This window comes from Rattus norvegicus, chromosome 15 (genome assembly GCF_036323735.1).
Source record: "Rattus norvegicus strain BN/NHsdMcwi chromosome 15, GRCr8, whole genome shotgun sequence".
Classification (NCBI taxonomy): domain Eukaryota; kingdom Metazoa; phylum Chordata; class Mammalia; order Rodentia; family Muridae; genus Rattus; species Rattus norvegicus.
The window spans coordinates 106409254-106436584 of record NC_086033.1 but is presented as its reverse complement, the minus strand read 5'-3'; the positions used below and the strand labels follow the sequence as shown (position 1 = coordinate 106436584).

General features: G+C 44.2%; 1 protein-coding gene across 7 annotated transcripts in view; it reads left to right on the top strand.

The window, feature by feature from the left end:
* Positions 1-27331, top strand: part of Tmtc4 (transmembrane O-mannosyltransferase targeting cadherins 4) — a 56432-nt gene that overhangs the window by 26642 nt on the left and 2459 nt on the right. For 4 of the 7 annotated variants that reach the window (XM_006252523.5, XM_039093206.2, XM_039093208.2 and 1 more), the window contains 11 exons: positions 3391-3494; positions 7691-7783; positions 8169-8333; positions 10025-10227; positions 11366-11537; positions 11933-12064; positions 16808-16887; positions 17011-17118; positions 17238-17379; positions 21144-21258; positions 22768-22880. In XM_006252523.5, the coding sequence (XP_006252585.1) occupies positions 3391-3494; positions 7691-7783; positions 8169-8333; positions 10025-10227; positions 11366-11537; positions 11933-12064; positions 16808-16887; positions 17011-17118; positions 17238-17379; positions 21144-21258; positions 22768-22880 (1427 nt within the window). The remainder of the gene's footprint in view (positions 1-3390; positions 3495-7690; positions 7784-8168; positions 8334-10024; positions 10228-11365; positions 11538-11932; positions 12065-16807; positions 16888-17010; positions 17119-17237; positions 17380-21143; positions 21259-22767; positions 22881-27331) is intronic. The other 3 variants (XM_039093207.2, XM_006252524.5, XM_063274179.1) reach the window with 1 other exon arrangement.

Below are 27331 nucleotides of genomic sequence, written 5' to 3'. Positions count from 1 at the left end.
ATATAGGTAAAATAGAATTGGCAGTGAAGGAGGTAAAATCCATGGAAGCTCATGGAGATCACGGACTTTGGGCCTGGCTAAGCTCACTGGGTAATAATGTCTTTTATTTGCAAGCCCTTTATATAAAGTTTTAACAATTAAAAATAAAACAAAAACAAAATCCAGGTCCAGGTAACATCATGAAGCAGAATAGAACAGAATGACTGGCTTCTGTAGGACAGGGAGGCTCTGCTCAGTGGATGCAAGTATGATAGGCATGAAGGTGGAGCTCCTCATGCTAGACCTGGAATACACAGAGCCTCAAATCGGAATCCTGCTTAGGGCGGAAGCATCTGAAAACGGTGGTGGTTCTAACTGTGATCTTTTGGTATTACCGATATATGTGATTTAAAAAAAAAGTAATAAAACCTTTCTTCATTTGTTGGATAGAACCAGATAAATACAACTCTAATGGTTCTTAGTGGAGAAATGCTGACTTCCAGACCCTCTGCCACCTGAACAACTTGGAGCTAAGCCATGAAATTTAGAAAGGCAAGCTTGTGCTCAGCCTAAGGAATAATATTCCTAATGGACTAGAGCTTAAGAGCAAAATGGGTTGTTGTGAGATGTTCAGGCCTGCGCTGACGTTATTCAAGTCAAGGCCAGGTGGCCCCCTGCTGGAAGCATCCTGGAAAGGGTTCTTTTCATCCACCCAGCGTGTGTTACCACTCCAGAGTCTGTTGGGTACTGCTGCTATTTGGTCAGTACAGTTCTCAGTTGCTCCTCCAAGCCAAGCAGGGTGCCGGCAATGTAGCTAAATGCAAGCTTGCTGCCAAGGGTGATATTGGAGGTTATAGAGTGTTCAAAAGCTCTGAGAAGCTTGTTAAAAGGGCATGTGGCTTGCTACTCGCCATCCTCAGGATTCCTGACTCAAGAGGCCTGGGTAGGTTATAACTCTGCATTTTTAGCAAGATCCAAGCTCAGGCTCTGAGGTCTGAACCCTAAGGAGCATTGGTTTAGGGCAATGTCTCCCGGTTGGCATAATTCCCCTCACAAAGGTCATTTGACAGTATCTGTAACCCAGTTGCATAGAGGTGCTACTGTCTAATGAGTAGAAAGGCACCTATATTTCCTGTGACGTATAGCATTGTCTCCACAACAGAGCATGAAACAACCAAGTGTCCAATGTTGAGAAATTCTCATCTGCAGCAATAACAGAAAACCCAGTGTCTGTGATACACCAGAGAGTTTCACAGAGGGTTGTGGGTTATGATTACCCACAATTCATAGTCTCCAGCTCCTCCTAACTTAATCTGAGGGGTCATTTAGGGATGCTTACCCACAGGCAATCAGACAGGCAGGCCACTTGCTGGAGTAAAGCAAGTGAATTTGGAAGGGAGACTGCCTGGGAGGATGGGGGGGGGTGTGGCTTCGCAGCTTAAGTGACATTTGACAGCTTTGTAAGAAAGGGTAGGATTTTGCCAGAGGCATGCTAGCCCAAGGGAACAGGCAAGCAAAGCAAAGTGAGAATCTGTTGAGTTGGCTACTGTGCGTGGGTTGGAATATAGACCGTAGAACCTAGAGGGGTGCCAGGTGGTCACAGGAGCAAGGCCACTAATGAAAGCCGTCCTCACAAGGGTTACCCTCAGCCCGAAGGCAGAAAGTGGTGCTGCTCCCGACTTTTTGAGCTTCCAAGAGGTTCAGCTGTCTGTAGACTTCATCACCTTGACAGGTATCTCAGCCCACATCCAGGGAGCATGAGGTTGAGATCACCTCCAGTGCACTCAAGGTACCAGTGGTTATTGGCAAGACATGAAAGACTTCCATCCTGGGGCTTTGCCAGTCAGTCCTTAATAAATCACAACGCTTTTATCCAGCTAGGGTATGCATCATGCATGTGAACACACACACACACACACACACACACACACACACACACACACACACACACACAGGCTTCTAAATGTTGGCTTCTGGAGTGAGCAATTTAATAAGTATCATAGTGTACTTTAAAGACTACACTGCGTGCTTGGCACATTTTATGCCAGAGTGATTTACCAGTCAATCCCCAGGACAGCTACGTGAAGGTCCATGAACCTCATCATCTGACCTGAGGGTGTTGCAGTGGTTTGCATGCAACGTTTATCAGCTGACCTCTGGTTTCCACACCATACTGGGTGATTTTCTTTTATGGTGTTGAGTGTTTGATGTGGTTTTTATACATACGTATGGCTAAGAACTAGGGTCTGCAGTGAGGAATGTAACTTTCTCACCTGCTCTATTTTTTTTTTTTTTATTCACTCACTACTACAGTTACTTTCTTACAGATTTTTCCAGAGTGCATTTTTTTGCTCTGGTGGAATCTATAACATAGTGGCAAGCCATTCCACTCTATCTCTTCCCTCTCATTTCCTGAGTTACGTTTATTACCCCTTCTTGTAGATGAGGGAAGTAAACAGAAGAAGTAACTCGCCAGATGCTGTGTGTTAGTAATGACCAGCATAGCAGCAGTCAGATTTAAAGTCCTTGTAGTGGTACCTAGACACGCTAATAAGTGGTTCTCCTAAGAAGATGCAGTGCTTGTTCACTTAGATGAGGGCTGGGGGCTTCAAAGACCTGCCAGGAATGAGGGCTACCTGTGATAATGTCTCCTTCCAGCTGTTTGGCTTTGGCCACGAGATTGTATTTTTTTACTGACCACAGACAGCAATGGAAGTATACCTGCCTCCTCAGAAGGCAACTTGGTGATCATCAGCTGCCATGCCTGACCTCCCCGGTTTCTCGTCAATATATATTTGAGTGGTATTTTGGCTTGCTATTGATGCTAAGTCCCCATAACAGTTGTAGCCCAAACAGACTCATGGCCTCTACTTGTGCATAGTCTGGGCAAGCCATCCAGCAGTAGTCATGCACCCTCTGGTGGTAGGGTCAGAGGGAGAGGAGCAGACCCAGCCTAAGCGCTCTGGTGTATAGGACCCAGTCCTTACATCCCTGGCATAACGGATCGGAAGGTGTGCGAGCATTCTGAGCTGCTCTTCTTGGTAGCAGTGGGGACCGTTGGAGTCATTCTGCAATCGGGTGGATTGTTTGCAGTCTTGAGTTCTCAGCACCGCCCGTTAGAATGGTCCTGTAGGGGTGGGCAGGTAGGGAAGAAGGAACTTGTTTCCGTGGGGACTCTCCGGGTTGTGGCACTTTGTAAGCTTATTTACAACACTTCTCAATGCCTTGAGATGGGACACGTGTCCTTTATAGAGGGAATTGCCCAAGTACAGAAATGCTCATTGACCTCTTGGGGACCAACTCGGACTTGGTTTCAGATAGTGATTCTATGCAATGCATGTCTGGGATTTTAGTTCTTGGTGCTAGCAAGATGGAACTTATAACTTGACTTATGTGTTTGTTACTCACCAGCAGGTAACAAGGAGGGAACACACTCTTCCACCTTCTGGGTATTGCTGAGTATCTTTCTGGGAGCAGTGGCCATGCTGTGCAAAGAGCAAGGAGTCACCGTGCTGGTAAGACCTCAAACACAGATAGGGCCTGTCTTTTGTATTCATCCACTCCCTCCAAGAGGGGCACTATGGGCCATCCCACTCCCATGGCCTCCTCTGCTTCTGTGTGCCATCACCAGTCTGAGGTTTTAGCCTTGGGTCAGTGGTCTTGCCTGCCACAGTGTCAGTGTTTCAGATAGAGAATTGATGGGTTCTTCTGACTATGAGTAGTGAATGGTGTGAATTGATCTTTGGGAAGTTCTTAGTGAGAGGGGCATGTTTCCTCCTTGTAGGGTGGTCCCTTAAGAATAGGTAAAAGAATGGTCCAGTTTCCTGGGACACTCTCACAGTTACCAGTCCTGCATACAACAAGGAAATTTGCCAGCCTCCAGAAGCCTGTCTCTTTGTCTCACCCAAAAATGAGACATGAGATACTTTGACCCAATCAACAGTGCTAGTTCAGGGCTCGTTTTTGCTTCTGTGAGTCTATAGCCTTATGCCTGCTAGGCAAGCATTGATCGCATCACTGATCTGAATCCTCAGCCCCAGGCTTCTTCAACCTTGTGCATTCACAGCCTATTTCTACCTAAGACATTTTTATACAACCCAGGGTATGTGTACTATAGGAATATAAAGATAGGCTTAAAAACCAATCACTTACTGATGGTGAGTCATAAACTTATTTTAAAGCAATCCTTTGGTGTACCATAATCTTTTACCATCTATTCAACAAAGTAAATTTTGCATCCTATGAGAGGGATGTGCATTTTTGCCTAACAAAATCCAATCCAGCAAAACACTTAATTTGATACTTAAATGTCTTTGAATGATAGTACGAAAAATTAAAAGTGTTTATCTTCCACCTTTAAACCATTATGATTCAGTGAGAGCAGAGAACTTGGTATTCAAAGAGACTGTATAACAGGTGTTCCAGGCATTGCGTGGTGCGACAGTTGTGCACGGTGTACCAGGAATGCATGCTCTGTGTTCAGAACCCAGGCTTCTGTGGAGTTGTACAGTGAACCCTTAATGCACCTAAGAGTCATGGTGTGTTTTGATTTTGATTAATTTCTGGTTATTGTGTATTCAGAAACTTAGGTTGCTAGGTTTTCACAGTGCATTATGCAGTCTCACATGGGGTTGTTACCCATAGTTTAAGAAGCCTTGACCTAGTTAGTCTAGTATTTAAAAAGGCATGTGGGAGCCAGTGAGATAGCTCAGTAGGTAAAGGTGAAGTCTGATGATCTGAGTTTGATCCTTGGGACCCACATGATTGGAAGGACAGGACTGACTAACTAGTTGACCTCTGACCTCCATACGCACACCAAGGACAACATGCTCGTCCGCCCAAATAAATTTTCTAGAAGGCTCTTTCTATTTTACAATTCTGGGAATGGAAGCCTGCTTGTATGTATAGGACATGTATGGCCCTCACTGTCTTTAAATTATGGGGAACGACATTCTGTTTGGTAAACTCTAAGTGAAACCGTGCTCATGGAGCCAATTCTCATGAGTCTGTTAATGGGAGAGAGAACCAGGCATTAAATGGCACCTCGTGTGGATGCTACTGAGCTGTGTGTTGAGTGTATTATGCTGTGTCACAGCCTCTATGACTAGTGCTAAAGCAGGCAGGTGAGGGCTCCCTAAGCAGGTAGGCACACCACTTCTAGGTCTGCTCTGAATAGAGACTGGGGTTGAATCTGAGAGACAGAGACACTTTAAAAAGCCCACTTCCCTCCTCCTCCCATAAAGCTTTTTTTGGCCTTGTATCATTATAGGAAAACTGTGAAACTAAGGATATAAGTTCCCCCACCCCCAACCCCCAAAAAAGGGAAGAAATGTGGTAGTTGACTAAAACTGGGAGAGAGGAACAGTCAGACACAACTCAAAGCAAAGATTCGTGGTTTTATTGAGTCCCGTCTGTAAGACAGAAGTCGGCAAGCTAGGATATGAAAAAGAATTCCTATGTAAAGACACTTAAGTCTAAAGCTAGAGATGGCTCAGCAATTAAACCACTTGGTTGCTGCTATGCAGACCGGGTTCAGTTCCTAGCACCTGTGTCTGGCACCTCCGAGGGACTTTCCAAGGGCACCATGCATGAGTGTGGTACATACACACACGTGTAGCCAAATACTCATGCATGTGAAACAAGTAAAAAAAAATAATAATAATTAAGATACTCAAGATTCCTGAGTTAGTTTTTTATTCAGTAACTTTTGAAGTAGACATGGTGGCTCAAATCTATAATCCCTGTCCTCAGGAGACTGGGTTGGAATGATTGCACGTCTGGGGCTAGCCTGGTCTACAAAGCAAGTTCCTAATTAGCCTAGGCTACAGCCTGAGTTTCTGACTTCAGTTGTTTTTCTTAACTTTATCACTGTGGGTGTTTTAATAAGTGGGCTGATTCCTGTGGCAGGCCAGTACTGGGTGCATTGTAGACACAGAGCAGCATCTTCCCCTGTGGCCGGTAGAAGCCAATAAGAATCCCTCAGTTGTCTTATGATGCCTGCGGAGGTTGCTAGGCAGCTTTGTCACAGCTCTTCCAGTGAGGACCACTGCTCTGAAACCTGATACTAATATAAAGTGTGGCTTAAGGACCAGTAGCATCCCAGAGCTTGTTAACTCAGGGTCCCTGCCCCCTCCCCAGGTCTGCAGAATAGAACTACCACTTAGCCAGCTTTGCGGGTTGCTCCAGAATTTATTAACATTAGAAGCACTGAAGATTAGGTTGGATTTAAATAATCTATGATGAGCATTTTGATGCTGCCTGTAACTTGGAGAAATGAGTACCAATCTTGAATTTGCCTTCAGTCTCCCCCTCCCCAATCACTGTATTCCCCTCAGGGACAGTCCCACAGCTCCAGGCAGAGAAGTAAACAGCACGAGAAGGTAGGAACAGCAGACAAGAGAGTTCCTGCCTTCTGGAGAACAGTTCACAGTTGAGCAGAGATGGTCTTCTGTGACCCATGTATGATGGGTGTCACATTAGTGAATAAAATCAGGATTCTTTGAAATGTTTAACCCGGCAGTGGCCTGTGAATTGGATAATTAGTGACTCCTAGCATTTGTGGGAGAGAGTTAAGCAGGGGTGTCATCCTTGCTCTGAAAACCACAAATTACCACTGGCTTCTGATGTTTTCTGATCTTCTTTGCTACAGAACCCCATATTAAAAGAGCCCAGTCACACAGGGGCAGCTTTCGCCAGATACACTGTGGATGTTCAGGCTCCTTTATGCAGACTGGGCAGGGATCCCAGTAGATGACAGTGCCTACCAAAGTGACATTTACAGAAAGCCATCCACAAAGTAAAGACTAGATCCAAGGTGTAACTATACCTTGAAAAGCTGTCAAAGCAGCCTGACCGTTACCGTGGGCATAGGAGCTGTTAGTGTAGGTGGGGCCACAATTTACCTCAGGTCATTGTTGTTCAGCTAACTGGAGCAGGCAGTTCTGCATGGTGTCTGAAGAGGCTTGCTTGTACAACATGAGAATTTTATGTGCTATGTCCAGAGTTACCCTAGACAGCGGTGTCACAGCTGGCAGTAAGGGGACACAAAGAGAAGAGAGTCTAGCTTTTAAACTGAAGTTCCAGAAGAGTCTTCACTTCTCCCCACGTTCTGTACCCCACCCACCTGACCTGACCTGACCTAACCTGACCTCGGAATCTCTCTGTAGCTCACACTTGAGGATAGATTCCAGCAGTGTGTCCATCGAGCAGAAAACACCAGTGAACAATCAGGGCTCTGAGAGATCCTGGCCTCCTCCAGAGAGAGAGGGACGTCTGTCTGCACCATTCACCAGCCTCAGTCAGCCCACTGGAGTTTATTTATGTACAGGACTGGTTTGGCAGGACTGATGGCCGTCTTCTCTTGTTATGTTTAATCATTGCCCAGGTAGTATGACCTCTCTGTTTCAGTTATAGACAGGAGGTTGGAGGAAAAACAGGTTTCTGGGGACCTTTCCAGAGTTTGGCTATCCTCAGTCTTATGGTGCTCCTAAATGTAGGCCGCAGGATCATTACTGCTAGGGACTCACTAGGTTATTGGTAGTGGAGTCCCACTGTGGATTGAGTTCATCTAAACATGTGGCTGCTCTTCCTAACCTGGGAGTTTGTCCACAGTCAACTTCAAATTTCTGGTCTAGGTTAAATAATGAAAATGTGACTAATTTCTGTCAGGGCCAGGCTCTCTCCAGTCTTACTGTGAGTCTTCGATTCTTAGGGCTTGAATGCTGTGTTCGATATCCTGGTGATAGGCAGACTCGACATTCTGGTAGCTGTCCGGAAAGTCCTGCGTAAGGACAAGTCACTAGAGGTGAGTCAAATACTTTATCGGGAGCCTAGACATGAAAAATGTCAGGTAGCAGTGGATTTAAAATGCTGTTTTCCAAGTATTTTTCTGTGATTTCAATTCTAAGGTAGGCAACTTTTTAGTGCACTGTGTCAAAATGGTTGAGGTAGAATACATGGGCTTGGTATATTTACTTCATTTGCAGTGCTGGGAATTAAATCCAGGCCCTCCTACTTTTTATTTTGAACTAGTCTTACAAAGTTGCCCAGGCTGGACTTGAATTCTGCATAGCCCCCAGGCAGACTGTATGGACCAAGATGGCCACCCCCTTGTCTCAACCTCCTAAGTACTTAATGCTATGCTTAAGTTGAAAACCTTCAACAGCAGGAACTTTGTGGTGTCCTTTCAGAGCACCGGCATGCTCAAGAATGGAGGCCTCCTCTTCCGAATGGCCCTGCTCACCATTGGAGGCTCCACTATGCTTTATATACGCTGGAAAATCATGGGAACAGGCCCACCGGCATTTACTGAGGTGGACAACCCAGCATCCTTTGCTGACAGTGTGTTGGTTAGGGTAAGTATTGAGCCTGGATTTCTTTTCAGTTATCTTCTTTACCCAACTATAGATTAGCAGTTCTCAACCTTTGAGTCATGATCCTCTTTGGGGTCAAATGACACTTTCATAGGGGTGTTGTCTTAGTTAGGGTCTTATTGCTATAAACGGACACCATGACCAATGTAAGTTTTATAAAGGACAACATTTATTGGGGCAGGCTTACAGGTTTAGAGGTTCAGTCCATTATCATCAAGGCAGGAGCATGGCAGCATCCAGGAAGGCATGGTGCAGGAGGAGCTTAGAGTTCTACATCTTCACCTGAAGGAAGCCAGGAACAGACTGAGCATCCCCAGGCAGCTAGGAGGACGGTCTCCAAGTCCACCCCACAGTGACACACTTCCTCCAACAAGGCCACACCTTCTAATAGTGCCACTCCCTGGGCCAAACCATATGCAAACCATCACAGGTATCTATCCTAAGACAGTTGGGAAACATATTTGCATTTCGATTCATAACTAGCAAAAGTACAGTTAGGAAGTAGCAATGAATTATTTTATTCATTTTATGGATGGGGTTTACCACAACCCGAGGGAACTGTATTAAAGGGTTATAGCATTAGGAAGGCTGAGATCCACCCCATCTTCTCCATTTTCATCCTCACCACCACCACCACCACCACATCCACAAGTCCCTAATAAGTAGATACATCCATGTTTTGCTGTTGTCAAGGTTCCTCTATAATAAAGCCAACTTTTTATTATGCTGATAGGAAGGGTGTGGGTTGGTTTTTCATGTAGTTATTTCTTGGTGTCCATGGGAAATTAGTTCCAGGAGTCCTCCAACCCCAATCCTAAAATCCCGGGGTGTTGGAGTCCCGCTGATAAGCCAAGAGTGTTTATGTTTAACCTGTTCACATCTCCCCTATGCTCAAAGCTGTCTCCAGCCTCACGCTGCACGGAACACAGCGCCTGTTCTTTGTTGTGTGATTAAGGGAGGCGCTCACCCCTCAGCAAGTTCAAGCTTTGGGTGTTGGAACTTTCTGGAATTTTTCTTTTACAAATATTTTCAGTATATGGTTAAATTCTAGGTTTGTTGAATCTGTGGATTCAGGCCCACAGAGAGAGGCCCAACATAATTCCTTTCATGAAAAGAAGGAAAAGAGGCCCCCTTTATTATGACGTCTGTTTTACTGGCGTGCTCTCTGACCCCATTTTGGTTGCTGCTGGGGGCCATGATGTCACTGGATTAAGACTAATGTAGTAGCACAATGCAGTCATCAGAGTTTTGTTTTCTAAGGATAAGGATCTCAAGCCGCAGATCCTTAGCCGTGCACTTTACAGAGAGAATCGAGAGGATACTCAGAGCTGAGCTCCATTTTAAAGCATTAGGTGCACTGGGCCCTTCACTGACCATATCAGAGGCATTGAGTAATCCTATATAAATGAACCATATCCTGGCCAGAAATATAACCAACACCTGCATTGACTGGCCCACTGGCTTGGCTGTATCTTTAATGTACTAAAATCTGGATGCATTTAATAAATTACAGATTACAGCCCTATGCTCAGAATACAAATAGGCAGTATTTTATTTTTACACAACCGCTTCCTGGAACAGAAGCTGATGAATGCCTGGGAAGTGAAGTTAGGATATGTGTGTTCTTTCAAGTTCAGCATCAAGTAAGTGTTTGTTTTTCTTTTGACTGACAGGCCATAAACTATAATTACTACTATTCATTGAATGCCTGGCTGCTGCTGTGTCCCTGGTGGCTGTGTTTTGATTGGTCAATGGGCTGCATCCCCCTCATTAAGTCAGTTGGTGACTGGAGGGTAATTGCTCTAGCAGCACTTTGGCTCTGCCTAATTGGCCTAATATTCCAAGCCCTGTGCTCTGAGGATAGCTGCAAGAGAAGGTAAGAGGCAGCATGGAGCTTTAACTTCCACTCAGAAGCATTTTGCTAAATTCAGTGCCTAAGGATATTTATTCTGAATTTATGGCAGCAACAAGGTGGGAATCAAGGTGGAGGGGAGGGAAGTTGGAGTAGCAGTAGGCATGGCTACCATGGGCCACTCCCACCCTCCTAAGTAGCACTTGGGGGCCTCACTGTAGGAGGTAAAATGTAATTTATGGTCAGAACAGGGAGTATAATTGACAAGTGTTGGGCCCATTATTTCACAGCTCCCCTTCAAAGAAGCCTTTGCAGATTCTATGCTGGTCCGTTCTATTGTCCTGTTTAAAATATATTGCTGCCCCAAAGATATACTACACTTTTTCAACAGATAAAAAGATCCTTTGCAAAGGGTTATTGAGAAAATAATTGGAGAAAACAAACATGTTCTAGGAAAATGAAAACTGCTCAAGACGGTTTCCACAAAGCCTAAGTGCGGGTGATGTTAAGTAAATAATTTCTCAAAATGAATGAATGCTTTCTTTTGCTTACCCCTGTGCTTAAATTATGTTTCTAAAGAGTAACAAACTTCAGTCCTAATCAGTTCATTTACATATGCGAAATAGAATTTAAAACAAAATTATTGTGACGCAGCGGGCCCCAGAAGGAACCACCAAATGTGACCTCACTGCTTCATTTACACCATGACATCATTAGAGAGTTAGAGAGGTTGATGCTCCACATGAGTTTCACCACAAAGTGTGTCTGTGCTTAACTGGTTGAGACATAGTAACAAAAGATAGTTTCCTTTAAACTTACAAAGTATCGTCCCTATTAGACAAGTGTGGGGGGGGGGGGTTCATTAAAAACCACTGTGGAGTTGTTTGGGAAGAGTGTTCACCAATCAAGGAACAGGTTGAATGTAATCTTTTGACTTTACTGAGGCAAACATGGTTTGGATGGTTTTCCTATGTGCTGGCTGCTAAGTACTTTGCTGTGCACTGCCAGCTAATTCCCGTCTACCGACGACTTCATCTGTGCTAAATATCTCTTCTAAGTCAATGCAAGAAACAAAGATCAGTCTTTATTGTTATGTCAAGTAAGGTGCTTTTCTTGAGAAGTCTCTAAAGAGCCAACTATGTAAATACTTTTCGTCTTCCAGAATCCTCACTCTGGGTTTGGGATTTCTCGTGATCCCCTTTCTTCCTGCAAGCAACTTGTTTTTCCGAGTGGGCTTTGTGGTCGCAGAGCGTGTCCTCTACCTCCCAAGCGCTGGGTACTGCATGCTGCTGACCTTTGGATTTGGAACTCTAAGCAGACACACTAAGAAAAAGGTACCATAGGGCCGGGGCAATGATTCAGTGGGTAAAGCTGTGCAAGTGGACTGAGTTCAAACCTCAGCACCGAGGTAAACTGCCTGGCACGGCTTTGCATGCATATAACCCCCAAGCTTGAGAGCTACAAGCTGAGAACCTGGAAACTCACTGTCCTGCCAGCCTGGCAGAGATAACCAGTGCCAGCCTCAAGAAGTAAGGTCTACAGTGAGGATGGAGGACACGTGCCATCCTCCTGTGGCCTCTACATGGGCACAAGTGGGTGCTTACATCTGTGCACTCATGGGCATGCACCACACATAGGTACACACCAAAAAGAAAAACCCAGAATGCTACCTCAGAGAACCATAAGCACCACGTATGGCACACTAATGACCTCTGCCAACTCTATTCAGAAACCGGTCGCCGCCATCATCCTGGGCATCCTTCTCATCAATGCACTGAGATGTGTGATTCGCAGTGGCGAGTGGCGGAGTGAAGACCGGCTCTTTCGAAGCGCCCTGTCTGTGTGTCCCCTCAATGCTAAGGTACCTCGCCCTCTAGATTCACTTCACTGGATAAGAACATGCGATCGTGGATCAGTAACCAGTGTTAAGATCATTATTAAGTACTTGGGGGAGGGGTATTTTTTTTCCCAATGAGTTAGTTGATTCTTACACTTAGCTAAAAGAAATTATTAAATTAAAAAAGTGATCATTAAAACCAAACAGTATCATCAGATTGATTTAATCTGTGCCATCCTCCAGTTGCTAGTGACACTCCACTTTGAAGACACTGGGAGTTGGGGATGATTCATCTCCAGGCTGGGGATAGGTAGAGCTTCCACCGTAATCCTTTGGAGCATACCTTTCAGAATCTATGATCTGGTGATAGAAGGAACTGACCTCATCCAGGCTATAATGTGAAGGTGGGAACACCTATGGATAGACTTGGGGATTAGAAGTTGAATGCCACACAGAAGTGTACACGTACAGCACCCTGAGTTCTGTGCTTGGTGATGCCTCTTACAGATTAGATACGGACGGGTGTATGTGCTTTAAAACTGGCGGTGGTTTTGTTGGAGAGATCTAGTAGGGATTTATCTCACTTGTACTTTTGGATAAATCTAAGCTTCCCACTTACCACCTATGCAAACTCCCAGTGTTCTTTTTTGTAAGAAATAATGCCTGCCTGCTAGGCTTCTTGACCATAACACGGCGGTCAGCACATAGTAGGTGCTTGGGAGATGCGAACATATTAGGTTTCTGTGTTTATTTGGCTTCACCAAACAGTCAGAAGAGGATTCCATTTGCTTAGGTTGGGCTAAGACATGAGGGTAGAAGTCTCCGGTTATCAATTATTGATACTCCAGTCTTGGCACAGCTGGTTGGAACGGCGTAGAGCGTGTGAATAGAAAGGATCCTTCTGGAGGGAAAGAGCTTTCCGAGGTGTTCTACATTCCATATTTAAGGAAAGCAACGTCAGAGCTGTATAAATAAAACTAACAAGCACATCCCATCTCACTGCGACCCCAGAGTGAAGACAAGTCTGTACAAGCTGTGACCACGTGTCTGTCCTGCTGTGTTCGTATTCATACTTTTTGGTCGAAACATTTCATTCATGTTTTACAGTTAAGATGCCTTAGGAAAAGTGATTTGATTTGCTTCAAGCTTTTATCTTGGTTTTGCTGACCAATCACTACCGCCTTTGTAAATTAACTGTAGGAGCAGTGACATTTCACACGTAAGATTTCCCTTTATATTTACTTTCCTGTCTGGACAGCACTAATTGCCCTCCCTATTTATACAGTTCTGCACCATGAGGAACTCCAGGCACTACCCAAGGTGTTATAATTAATCCTGTTATCCATCTGCTAAGGACTTAGCTTTCTTTATTTTTACCAGACGGGAGAAACTGAGGCATAGGAAGGGGAAGCTGGTACTATTTAGGTTAGTAATTTGGGTGGCTTGGTAGAGATCCAACATGGTGTTTTGCGTGGAGTATACTTGCTGTCTTAGCCTGAAAAATCTTCTCAGCATGTGAATTCAGCCCTAGTAGATAGAAAAGTGTGGTACACGCATGGGCATCACTAGATCATGAGCATGTTTCTCTTTTTAACTCGGGGTGCAAGTAAAGGCCTCAAGTGCCGTGATAATCATTCTTTCTCCAGAGCTCTTCCCAATTATACCGTTTAATGTGAGCATGATAGTTTCTGTTTGTCTTAAATATTTCTCTATACACTGAAATATCCAATTGTCTTCCTCCTTTTTCTCAAAAAGTTGTGTTGATCTCAGTTCCTCCCTTTGAAAACCACCACGTTCTTTAGACCCCTCTCCTTGGAATTTGTTTTCTGCTCTGGTCTCCACTCAGTAGCCTCTGAATATTACAGTTGGCATCTGGCTATTGTTCAGACCCAGATATATAAACTGAGAATCTCTTTTCCTTCTTTTCTTTCTTTCTTTTTTTTTTTTTCTTCTTTTTTTTTGGAAAGATTGAGGTTGAGGTATCAGTGTAGGTAGTGCTGATCCTTGGCCTACATTGGAATTACCCACAGTACCTTGCATGTGGTAAGTGCCTAATATTAGTTATTGAATTGGACCAAATGGAAATTGTGTTCATCAAGCCTGCTGTGTGAGAGATTCCAAGTACTGAATTTATTGGCAGTTATTTTAGATTTTAAGGCTTAGACATATGTTATATTTAATGCCAACCCCATGATACAGTTCTAAGTTAACAAAGAAATGCTCATATAGCACTTCAAGGTATCCCCTGAAGGATGAACATGAATCTTCATGTGTTTAAACACTGTAGGTTCAGTACTCTTCAACTTCGGCAGAATATTCGGGACTTTTAATGGTATTAAAAGTGCCTTTCATCATGGGTACTTGTTTCCTACGTGTTTGTCACTTGGTAGCAGTGGCTGTTTTAATCTGGCTTCATTGTCCTAGCCTGTGATGTACAAAGGCTGGAGGGAAAGTTGGGTAAACGGGCTCTTTCTGACTTACAAACCATAGAATAAAGATCCCCCATTCTCTAACCGCTACTAGAAGCAGCTTGTTTTCTGAATCATTCAGCCCAACCTAGGCAGCTGTTTTCTTTTCACAGAATTCTCTGTCCTACCCGTAGAGAGACAGAGTCTTCCTAATTTTGGAATGCCTTCTAAGCCTGAATCGTATTTCTAACTCATTCCATTTAAATAACTGCCGTCCGGCTTCTCACAGTGGTCTGTCCTCTCCCTGGACCCTGGCCATGCGGCAGAGGGCAGCTGAACGCTGGCATCCTGAGTTATCTGGCAGAACCCTGGCCATGCTGCAGAGGGCAGCTGAACTCTCTCTAGTTTACAAAGAGAACAAAATTACCCCAAACAAAGGAAAACAGCAGGAGCCCATGGGCTGAAGAGGCCAGGGTCCATACACACAGACATCTGAGTAGAAGCTGTATCTGTGCTCTGGGGACCTGGACAACATCCTCCTGTATGGTTCCCTCTGGCTTTTCATTCTTTGGTGCATGGAATGGTATGATCTTCACAAATACTGCAGGCTGCTCTGGCAATAGTATCTACCAAACCACTTCCAAGCTGTGTGCAAATGAATGCATAGTATTATGGTCCAGGAAGTTTCTGTACCACTGTGCACACGCATGCACACACGCATGCGCGCGCGCGCGCACACACACACACACACACACACACACACACACAACACACACACACAACACACACACACTACACACACACAACACACACATTTATACACATATATATACCATACACTCACACACAACACACACACTACACATACACACACTACACACACACCACACACATACATACATAACACACACAACACACACACACACAACACACATATATAACACACACGTATACACCACACACACATAATACACACACACAACACACACACATACACACACACATATACACCACACGCACGCACGCACGCAAGCACACACACACACACACACACACACACACACACACACACACACTGTCTGTCCGTCTTCTCACTGTGTCCTTGTATGGTCATTCCTGCCTACAGTCTTCATTTCTGTCTGATTTTAGTCAGATTGGATGGGATCCCTGTGTGACCTCACTTCTGAAGAAAGATCTGTGATATCCCATTCCGGGATTACTTCTGGCATTTATGATTACTCATGGTTCTGGGAAGAACTTTTGATCATCAATAGAGACCTCTGATGACCTTTTTCAAGGCCATGGCTTTCTGCTTTTCTGATCTTAGTCCAGGTCCCTGCTGCTGTTGCTTTCTCCTCCTTTCTCCTCCTTCCTCTTTTTTTCTTCCTCATTCTCTTTCTTCTCCTTCTCTTCTCCCTCCTCTTTCTCCTTCTATTTTAATGGTGTTTTTGAGATAGGGTCTCAAGTAGCCCTGACTGGTTTTGAACTTTGTATGAGGCCAAAGATGGCCTTAATCTGATCCTTCTGCCTCTACTCGCCAAGTGCCAGGACCACATGCATGTACTATCACACCTGACATTTCTCATAATATATTCTGAGCCCATGTGTAACTGAGAGGCTCTGCATCAGCCTCCCAGGTGTCCTCACTCTAAGGTGTTCAAAAATTCCTCATTGATTTGCAACCTTGAGTCCTGTTTCTTTCATTGTCTTTACAAATGGTCTGTTTACTCATAACATGTTCTCTTTCATTCTTAGTAGACACAGGACTCCCATCATGTAAGTTAACCTTTTTAAGACCAACAAGATGGGTCAGTATGTAAAGGCATTTCCTGCCAGGACTCAACTGAGGCTCGATGAAGGCATAGGATATAGCTTCATAAGGAGAGAGACTTGCCTTGGCACATTCTTGTAGTAAACCAGCAGCAGCCTTCTCTGAAGATCATGCCAGGACACACAACCTACTCTACCATCTTGTCGATCGATGTATTCTGAGTTCTCACCCTAAACCTCGCTCCTAAACCATGAGTGAAATACTGTACTAAAAATGGAGGCTGGAGAGATGGCTCAGCAATTAAGAGCATTGACTACTGTTTCAGAGGATCTGGGTTCAATTCCCAGCACCCATATGGCAGCTTACAACTGCTTATGACCTCTCTGACTTGTGGATCATTCTCACAACTTCTTATGTAGGCCTGTAAGCCTTCCACCCTCCCCCGAGTAGGGCTTTATAATTCTGGTCAGTGATGTATTTATATTTTAGTTCCTTCCCCTCTGTCTTCAGTTAGAAGATTCGATAGACGACCGACTTTGAACAGAGAAGTCTATGTGCTGATGGCCAAATTGTCACCTGTGTTTTCAGGTTCACTACAACATTGGCAAAAACCTGGCTGATCAAGGCAACCAAACAGCAGCCATCAAATATTACCGGGAAGCAGTCAGGTATGCATGTGTATGCTTGGACCTTCACTTTCTGAAATGCCTCTCTGTCTTGGCTGATTGCTAAGTGTTAGCTGAAAGCACTTGAACAGTAGCAGACTGTGTGACTTTTCTCTCCATTTCCAGACTAAATCCCAAGTATGTTCATGCCATGAATAACCTTGGGAATATCTTAAAGGAAAGGAATGAGCTCCAGGAAGCTGAAGAGCTGCTGTCATTGGCTGTCCAAATACAGTAAGCATCTTCTTTTCTTAACATTCTGCCAGGAACAAAGAGTGAAATCTCTGAGTTTGGGCAGTCATCTAATCCCCTCGTTTTCTTGTTTTTCTTTTGTAAAAAAAATGTTTTTCCAGGCCAGACTTTGCAGCCGCATGGATGAATTTGGGCATAGTTCAGAACAGCCTGAAACGGTTTGAGGAGGCAGAGCAAAGCTACCGCACAGCAATTAAGCACAGGCGGAAATACCCAGACTGCTACTACAACCTCGGGCGGCTGGTAAGGGTGGGCGGTCCCAGTTTCCCATCACCTAAACCAGAATGACCTTCTTAAACCCATCCAGCACTCACCACGTTATAAAGTCCTCTATATGTGTTTATCTCATTTGGAAGTCGTATTTGTTTTCCTTGTGTACACTGCTGATGTTCTCATTAATGAGCCATCCAAACTGAATGACTCCAGTTTTACATAACCACCAAGGCAGTAGATGAAATGAAATTCTGTACATCCCCTTCTGCCCTGGAAAACATGCTCCAAGGATCTGCTTCCTGACAAACATTGTTTTTTGTTTTTAAAACATGAATTCAATGGAAACTAAGATTCAAAAACAAACCTGTAACTGATTTTCTGAGATTCCTTGTTTTCTTTCCCCCAAGGGAGCAGATCTCTTCCTTTGCAAGGGGACATCCTCCCCAAAAGGACAGCTTCGGGAGTTAGAGTGTTTATCTGATAGGGCCTTACTGAATGGACTTAATGGGTATAGAAACTAAGGTGTTTGAATTGTTCTGTATTACTGATTCTTGACCAAATGTTTAAGGTGATCTGATTGCTCTTAATTATCCTGACAAAGAAAATAATGAAGCACAAACAGCATAATTCTTTCAATAGGAGTCAATAGATTGACTGGTGAAGTTGATAAGGGCAATACTTTTGATCTGTCTGAGCCAAAGTGGACTGTGCACACAGGGATGGGACATTTAAAGAGTGTGTAGCTACACAAGTAGGTAGCACCCACAGGTTAAAAAAAAAATGTTTCTTATCCTCATTTGAAATAACTGAAGCATCTTTGTTTTGTGCATTCTTTGTGTAAACAAAACTAGTAGTTCCCCCACATTAGCTATTCATCCAAATAACCACTTCATCTCCTATTCGATAATTCAGAAGTTCCATACAGCATTTGTGTTTTTATAAAAAAATTTAAAAAAAAAAATGACAAATGTCCCCCAGCATGGCCCTACCTCTGGTAATCATCCCTATATAGACTTGACCCAAAGACCATGTCAAAGCAGAAGGGAAACCAAGAAAACATTGGGTGTTTGTAGTATTTAAATAGAAAGAATGGGCTTCCATTTTTTACTCTGGCATGAATAACTTCGGCCTTTAGCATGCTTGTTTCTGGAATTATGAGCCATGATTTTGTTGACTGCGCAGGTAGAATGAGAAGAGAAACAAAATGGCCAGGCACTTGGTGGCAAAGAGGAAGACTGGCTTTCTAATGTTGGACAAGTCACTTTAAGTGGGCAGACAGTGCTTATATTGTAAGTTTTAGAATGAAGTAGGTTTCATGTTCTTATTTAAAAAAACACAAACCTTGTTTTAGTTGTGATAGACATATGATAGGAAGACACCATCTCTAGGAATCTACTCCAGTGTCAAAAACAGGTGTCACTTCCTGCAGGGCACAGTAGAGCCATGACATCAACACCACTGAACCCAGGGAGCAGAGGTTTGAACAAAGGACAAAAGCTTGAGATTCCCTTGTCTCTATCAGCTGTCCGTAGGTCGGCTGGGCCCTGGGTGCTTTTACATTCCAAAATGCATAGTTTATGTCTGTTTCATACTAATGTGCTGAAGCAGGTCTCTCCCAGAAACCGAAAACTAAGTACCAAAGCTCTTCTACGGGTAGGCTGGGGTTGGGGACACTTGAAAACCCCATGACAGTGTGAGTAGAGACTGAAAACCTCAGTCACATACAAAGCAGGATGAGTCCTCAAAGGGAGGATGTGCTGGCTTGAAGGAGCAAAGGTGTGAACCTAAATCTATGCATGGAGGTAGAGTGACTACCTCTGTTTGATGAGCCAGTTAAACTAGCAGTTAAATGGCATTAGGCCGGTCCCTGGGAAGTCTTTGGTGTTTCCCCTTTTCTAGAGGTAGCTCCTTTCAGGTCACTGCCTGACAAGCAAGTGGCCCACCTGCAGCTTCCACATTAAAGGTCAGTTCTACAGACATCGCGATCTTCCTCACAGCTCATTGCCCGTCACTGCTCTTGCTTGGGATTTTGAAAACAGAATCTATGCTAAATGAACCCAATAGGAGTAGCTTCCAAAGAAAAGAACACAGAACATAAAATATAAGCTTGGATGGAGAGCTCTAGCCATGGGCCACATGATGCTTGGACTGTGACAGTCATTCATAGCCCCAAAACGATGGAGGCCACGGTATTGTTTACCCATTGTACTACCGGATATGGCGTTACCACAGGGCCTGTTGTGCATGGTTGCCACTCTCCTCCGTGGTTTAATTATCCAGCTTTTGCCCTTGAAAACTTAAAAGCATTAAGGCTTAATCTCTAACATCTCAACTGGCTACTTTATATATCCAAAAATAAAAGGAACTTAACAGCTTCAAGGTGTCTGTTTTAGAAGTTGCATTTTTATTAATCAGGGATAAATATTTGCTTTGATTTGTGGACTCCAATAAGAAGGGGATATAACATCATTATAGAGGAAATGGGAAGAGCTGGATTATTTGGGATGTGGTGCTGATCCTTGAGGGTGGTGCTGTCAGTGACTTGGAGGAGTGCTGGGGACAGTTGACTGTGAAGGAGCCAGTCATTAGATCAGTCATGATGGGCTTTAGAAAAGTGTTTTATGTAGGGAAGGCTTAGCACAAGAAATTGGTCAGACAGTTGTGGAAGTAACAAAAATGTAAATATTAGTGCAGAGATCAGTAGGTTTGAGGGAAGCATGTGGATGGGCAGAGAACTGACCTCAGACGAAGCTACCTTTTAGAGGAAGATGACTGCTTCCAGCCTTGGGACAGCGGGAGAGTGGATGGAGCCATTCTGAGACAGCCAGTAGGAGAATAAGAGGTGGGGGAGAAGCATGGTTCTCTGCCCTGTCCTTCTGTCCTGTTCTTCTGAGGCTGGGAGAAATGTGTCAAGGAGTCAGAGGGTGAAGGACCCATGAAGGACTGGGAGGTAGATGATACCTCTAGTCCCTGCTGAGTATTAAATCACTGTGTTGCTCTGCCTCCTTAAAGTGTGTAGCTATGGAGACAAAATGAAAACTTGTTATCTGGTTCGCCTTCAACAAAACAGCAGTCACAGTAATCGTGGGAACAAGTAGGAAACATCCGGAGGACTTGTTTTGTAAAACAAATTTACAGTGTCATTACTGAGTCTGTCCAGGTGACCGTGACGTGTAATAAATACACGCTGGAGAGAACTGACTTAGACATCCGACGCAGGGACCACGTTTAATGTTTGGTATATTTAAGCAGCCCTATTTGAATTCTTATACCATTTCTTAATGGTTCTAAAGGATAAAGCATCGCAACCTGATGTTCTAAGCCTCGGGAGAAATTTGAGAAATTCTCTCTTAACAAAAAGACGTTGGCAAATGTTTTCATAATTCATTTAACCTCACCTTACCTATTTGTTGTGTGGGACGTAGGACAACTCAAAATGTTCCTGTCGCCCAGTGGAAAATGTGCTTAGTAAGCAGCAGAAGGGAATAATAAAACCAAAGCTGTCAGAGCTTCCTGACATAGGGACTTCATGCAGGGTTTAGGGAGGGAGTATATTCAGATGAAATGTACCTTCGACCTGCATTTAGGAGGGTCGGATGGTCTGCCAAAGAATCTGTTGCATTGTGATGGCACCCACTCACCAGGGTTGTGCATTCAAGTATGTGGGTTGACAGGAAGTCAGGCTGTAGTTCTTGTTTGTTCTGTGGGATTTTGTGTGCCTTTGTGATAATGTCACAGAGAGGGAAGAAGGAAAAGAGCTGGAATATTGACTCCGGGGGGGTCTTTATTTTCAGTATGCAGATCTAAATCGCCACGTGGATGCATTGAATGCTTGGAGAAATGCCACCGTAATGAAGCCGGAGCACAGCCTGGCATGGAATAACATGGTCATACTTCTGGACAACACAGGTGCAGGGGAGAAGGAGGTGGACATGAAGGTGTTCTGCGTCCGTCCAGTTCTGTTGGCCAGTCAGGGTGTGCAGACCAGAGTCATTCCCACAGGCTACTCAGGGCACTCTGGCCAGCGTTAGTCCTACAGTTTAAACGATAAGTAAGCTGGGTGCGATGGTGCCCAGCTTTAGTCCCAGCACTTGGCGGGGTGTGGCAGGCAGATCTCTGAGTTCCAGGCTAGCCAGGATGACACAGTGAGACTCCAGGAAAGGAAGGAAGGAAGGAAGGAAGGAAGGAAGGAAGGAAGGAAGGAAGGAAGGAAGGAAGGAAGGAAGGAAGGGAGTGGGGAAGGAAGGAAGAGAGGGAGGAAGGATGAGAATCAGTCTGGGTTGATTGGTGTTAACCAAAATAACTTTTTCTAGAGGTTGGGGAGATGACTCAGTCGGTAAAATGCTTGCAGTGCGGGCATGATGTTACCCATTATAAAATCCTAGGCACGGTGGTAGATACCATGCGACCTCAGCACTGGGGAAATCGACAGGAGATCCCTGGGGCGGCGGTCACTAGCCAGCTAGATTAACCTAACTAGGGAGCTCCAGGTACACTGAGAGCCCTGTCCCTGTCTTAAAACATAAAGTGGAGAGCAGCCCACTGAAGACACCTGATACTGGTTTCTGAACACATACGAGTACATGCAGCACACACAATGCTAATGTTGTCTTTCTTGAAAATGAAGTTTCCTCTAACATATCTGAATATAATGTGACGAACATCATAATGTACTGAGAATAAGTGTTGAGTCATGGAGGAGGGTATGTGATCAGGTCTCATTTATTCTGAGGCTGACCATTGAACCACACCACCCTCAAACATGCTGGAAACAGCTAGGTAAGCATAGGATCTGCTTTCAGGTTTATACTGAGAGCAATGGATTCTTAGTTAAAATATAATGCTGATGACTAGATCTGATTTCTTAGCCCATAATAGACCAGATTTGACCAGTTTGGGGTGCGGAGGGTCTGCTACTCTTGTTTTGCTATCTTACAATATTGGAGATCAGTCCCAGGACCTTGGATGTGGTAGACAATTTCTCCACCAAGTAGCCCTCTCCTGCCTTCTTTTTAAAAACCCAACCATCCCTTAAGAAACCTTGGTGGTTCTTTGACAGAATTGAAAACTACTAAGTCATCTAAACCATGTAGACGGGAGATAGATGCTTGTTTTCTAAGACAAACACAGGCCCCATACTTGGCTCTGAGAATATCCAGAAGTTAGTGTTGCTTTGCTGCACTTTATGTCCCAGTTTCGGTATAACTGGTATCTGGGAGAAAATTTAAATGGTCTAAAATGTCTCTTAGTAGGGCTGAGTTGCCATGTCTCTTCCACCCACTAGGTTATGGGTCTTCTCGTGTTCTGCTTGGGTCTTCTCAAGTAGTATTTTCAACACTGTGTATCATGCATTCAAGTCCTGCTCCGGAGAGATGGAGACACAACACAGTACTGATTGGTTTTCATTTCTCCTCCCAGGTAACTTAGCCCAAGCTGAAGCCGTGGGAAGAGAGGCACTGCAGTTAATTCCTAATGATCACTCCCTTATGTTCTCATTGGCAAACGTGCTGGGGAAATCCCAGAAATACAAGGTGGGTAAGCCAGAGATCTTGATGTTCTGCGGTCAGTCCAGCAGCTGACAGAAGCCACAGTGTTTCTTATGCCCAGTTCAGTGGAGGGTTAGGCCAGAGTGGGAGCACCAGGAGAGCTCTTGGTCAGATTCTTTTCATGGAGAAGTTACCTAACAGCTAGACCCGTGTCTTTCTCATCAGACACCAGCTTGTTCCTCGTGGAGAGGGAAGAGTAACTAGAATGGGACACTGGTGCTGAGTTTGTGTGCTACATGGCCGTTGTCAAGACGACTTAGCACAGTGCCACCCTTTCAGGGCACTGTCCTCCTCTTTTGCATGCAGAAGAGTCTGACCCTGTCCCTTGAAATAGGGAAGGAGTACTAGGTTTGTCTGTGGGTTCTGGCTTTTTTTTTTTTTTTTTTTTTTGGTTCTTTTTTTTCGGAGCTGGGGACCGAACCCAGGGCCTTGCGCTTCCTAGGCAAGCGCTCTACCACTGAGCTAAATCCCCAACCCCCTGTCTTTTGCATTTTATAAACCTAGGTTTCTTCTCTGAGTTACTTGTTATCATCAAGGCCCTAGATGTTTTTGACCCATGAAAATCATAAGATCTAAACTTGGGCACTAAGATGTAGCTCAGAAGGCTTGCCAAGAATGTATGAGACCTCCAGACTCGTGCACACACATGCACACTTCATCCACTGAGTTTTTCAGGAGCAGTAAGTTGTTGTCTGGGCTTGTGTAGGGAATTCTATGTAGGTTATACCACACTCTATACTCTGTATTTTGCACTCTGTACTGTTGAAGGAGCTGGTTAACACAGATTCCACCCCAGGAGAATCAGCCAGGAGTAGGTCAAGTCAGGGATATTTATTTCTAAATGACATCCTGGGCACCTCACACAGACAGAAAGACTTTGGAAACACTTGGAAAAGCAGTTCCACAGCCTGATATTTGAGTTATTACTTAAAATATTTATTAATATTTCATATTAATATTTTATTCCAAATCATTTTATTTCAGAATTATAACAGCTGTGTTTTATTTTGAACACCCCGAGGCCATGGATATGAGTCAAGGCTTAACAGTAGTGATTAGTTATCTCCTTTAGAGACCCCTACCACTGCATTAATCAGTTCCTCTCTAGTATCATTTCCTTGTACTCATTAGCTGTCACTATTGGTTTAATTTTCTGTAAACTATTTTATGTGTTTCTGTATTTTTGATTATTGGTGAGTTTAGGTTTTACTATACACTTTTAGTTTTAGCTTTTATCCTAAAAAACGTGGCTTTTTGAGATGTTTCATTTTATTTTTTATACCTGTACGTGGGAGAAGGGCGAATCAGCAAGGACAAATCAGGAGACTCAGTTCTCCACTGACCCAGCTACCTACAGCAAATCTTCAAGATGCTGATTCTGTTCACTGTATTGATTTTTCTATCATCGTACAGTCTATAAAGTGCAATTTCTATTATGGCAACTAAGCCCGGGGTTCATTTGGCTTCCTGTTCACATTGTGCCCCACCCCCACCCCATAAGTAGAAAATACTCCGTGTCACAGAGTAGTACAATCGGTCGCCTATCTATACACATGTTTACTCTAATGGACAAGGCCAGAGTCCTGAGCCTATGATAAGGAAACAAAACAAAATCTGAAATAAGGAGCTCATTTTAGGCTCTTGGGCAGCTACCAGCAAGGAGCATGATGGGACATTTCCAGCCAGGGTTCAGCCAGCCTAATCCAGCCAGGGAGCCAGCATCTCATACATTTCTTTTTTTTTTTTTTTTTTTTTTTTTTTTTTTTAAGTTAAGGATTTGGAATGTAAACATTTGGGTAGCTTTTCTGTCACAATAGAAGGAGGCTATCTTTTGTCCTTGGCCTACAGGGTCCCCTGTCCTGCTTGTTGACTGCAGGTTGACAGAGCCCTGAGCAGATCATAGGGAGATAGGGAAATGGGGGAAATGGTGTCTCACAGGATTGGCAGCTCATCTTCTTCAAGCCCAGGGATTGGGGGGAGCCGGGGAGGTGAGGGAGGGAGTGTGCACACATGCACACACGCACACATGCGTGTGTTTGCACCTATGTGTGTGGCTGGAACCAGCGACTGATGTAAAGTATCTTTCTCCTCAGTCACTAGCTGTCTTATTTTTGAGAATCGGAGCTGTATCTGGAGCTCAGTGATTCAGCCAGATTGACTGTTGAGAGAAGTCCAGCAATCCTCCTGTCCCTGACTTCCCAACACAACACCAGTGTTTGCATGGCTGCTGGGATACAGATTCAGGGTCTCATGAGTGCAGTTGTGAAATGACCAAATGAATTTCTTATCAGTTGCGACTAGCAGCTCGAGTGTACAGAAAATGTGTCTGCTGTATTGAGTAGTTCAGGTGCTAACAGCAGTCACTCACCTGCCCATGATTCAGTGAACGTAGTAGTCAGCCTGACTTCTGGCAGCATGATAGGAGAACATGGGTGGAGTTTGCATCTATTGAATGGTAAATACATGCATATAAAAAGATGTTAGCTTAATGATCATTAAATGAACCTCTGTGGTTCACTTTTAAGCCCATTAAAATTTATGTTGCTTTCCAGTTTGGGGCTGATGTGGGAGAGCCAAGGTGATGTTCCGTTTTTCCTGTGGTACTTCCCAGCCATCCCTTTCTGACTGTTCGTTCACTGCTTTGGGGTTTAAGAGCAGGCACAGTAAGAGAGTGGTACCCCAAACAACTCTGGTCATGTATGCCACACTGTTAAGAATTCTGGTTTTCCTCATATAGGTTCTACCCGATTTATTTGCTTTATTTATTTATTATATGTTTACTTAAGAGACCATGCAACTAATATGTTCAACTGCTGAGCCATCGCTCCAGCCCTTTGAATATATTTTAAACACAGATAAATGTGTTTTAAAAGGTAATATCCTGTCATTATTAGAAACACAGGGTAGCTACAAAATCAAAGTTTTAACTCAGTCTCAGCTACTTAACTGTTCCAGACACAGGCTCTGAGTCTGGGGTTATGCTCTGTTTGCTTTTAAACGCAGTGTTTAATGTACTTTAGAAGAAAGTGTGTTACTTTTCCTTTGCGTTGATAAACCAAATCTCCAATTTTATTTTATTTTTTTCCAAATCTCCAATTTTAAATGATGGTCATTATCTATTCATCGGTCTAAACCAGCACATTGCCTGCGCCTAGAACCATCCAGATCTCTCCGTGGACCAGTTAAAGAGTTCACTACTTTCTTGAACAGAGTCATTAAAGGCTTATGGGACAGATGATCATGCCATGGGCTTGGAACACCTTTAGGCCCAGACTTATGTCTAGGCTCAGACACAGTCCAGGGGTGCTGAAGCATGCAGGGGCAGCCCTGGCACTCGAGGGCCAGCATGTCCTGCCCACACTCACTTGCTCCCAGACCTGCCTTTTCTGGGACACTCCTGTGTTGACAGGCTGCAGTGTCTCCATTTCTAGCCTTGGAAACTTGATTCAAGCTTCCTCTTTGATCTTCTGGTCCCCCTGCTGAGTTCAGCCTTGTCATTAGGAGTAGCCATTCTGTAAAAATGTGTGAACCTTAAGCCTCTGCCTACAATGGGTGTCACTGTCTACCCAGGGACATCCATGACCTTGGCATTTGAGCAGTTAGGGAAATACGAATTTCTAGGAACCCCTAGAACACGTCACCCATCCCTGTGGTTGCTCACTCCGGCAAACTCCCGTGAGGCAGCAGAGAATCTTAAAGGGAGTCTCATCATCTGGCTCTCTTATTTTCTGTAGTTTTAGGTGTTAGATGAGATTGATGGCTTTATTGAAACCCTTTACAATAATACTTCTGTATGACCAGGTTTTCTACATGCTCTGTGAGTTCAGAGTTGTCCACCTTGACACCCAGCGTACTTCCCAGGCAGAGAAGCTGCTGTTCTTGTACTTCAGAAAATGCAGAGGCAGAGAGGCAGAAAATCCGCTCAGAGAAGCCAGAATTGTCCCCAATCTCACAGCATTTGGCACCAGTTTCAGTGAGCTTGGATCTACATGTGGGAGACACATGCATTGTGGCCTGGGCTTATGTTAGTAGACATGTTGTACATCTATCTCTGGGCATCATGATAGAAAGTGACATCTAGGCTCAGTCTGGTAGAAAACCACTTTACCCTGCTTCATGGTGACCCCATTGCAACTAAGGACAACTTAGAGGAAATGTAAGTCTGTACAAAAGTCAGTCCATGCTCACCAGGGGCATTTGGTGACAGTCGTACACAGTATTGGACGGCTCCCATACTAGGTAGCCATTTCTTCCTCATTCTCTTTGCTAATTGCTGTTAAATGGGGGATCCAGCTTCATCTGGGATGTGAGGGTGTTCTGGGGTTCTGAGTTGATTAAATAGCTCATACCCCTTACCTGAGAGTCTGCAATCAGGCCTTCACTTCAGGTTGGGCATGCTGCCCTCTTGCGTGTCCTTGACAGCTTGGTCCTCTCCT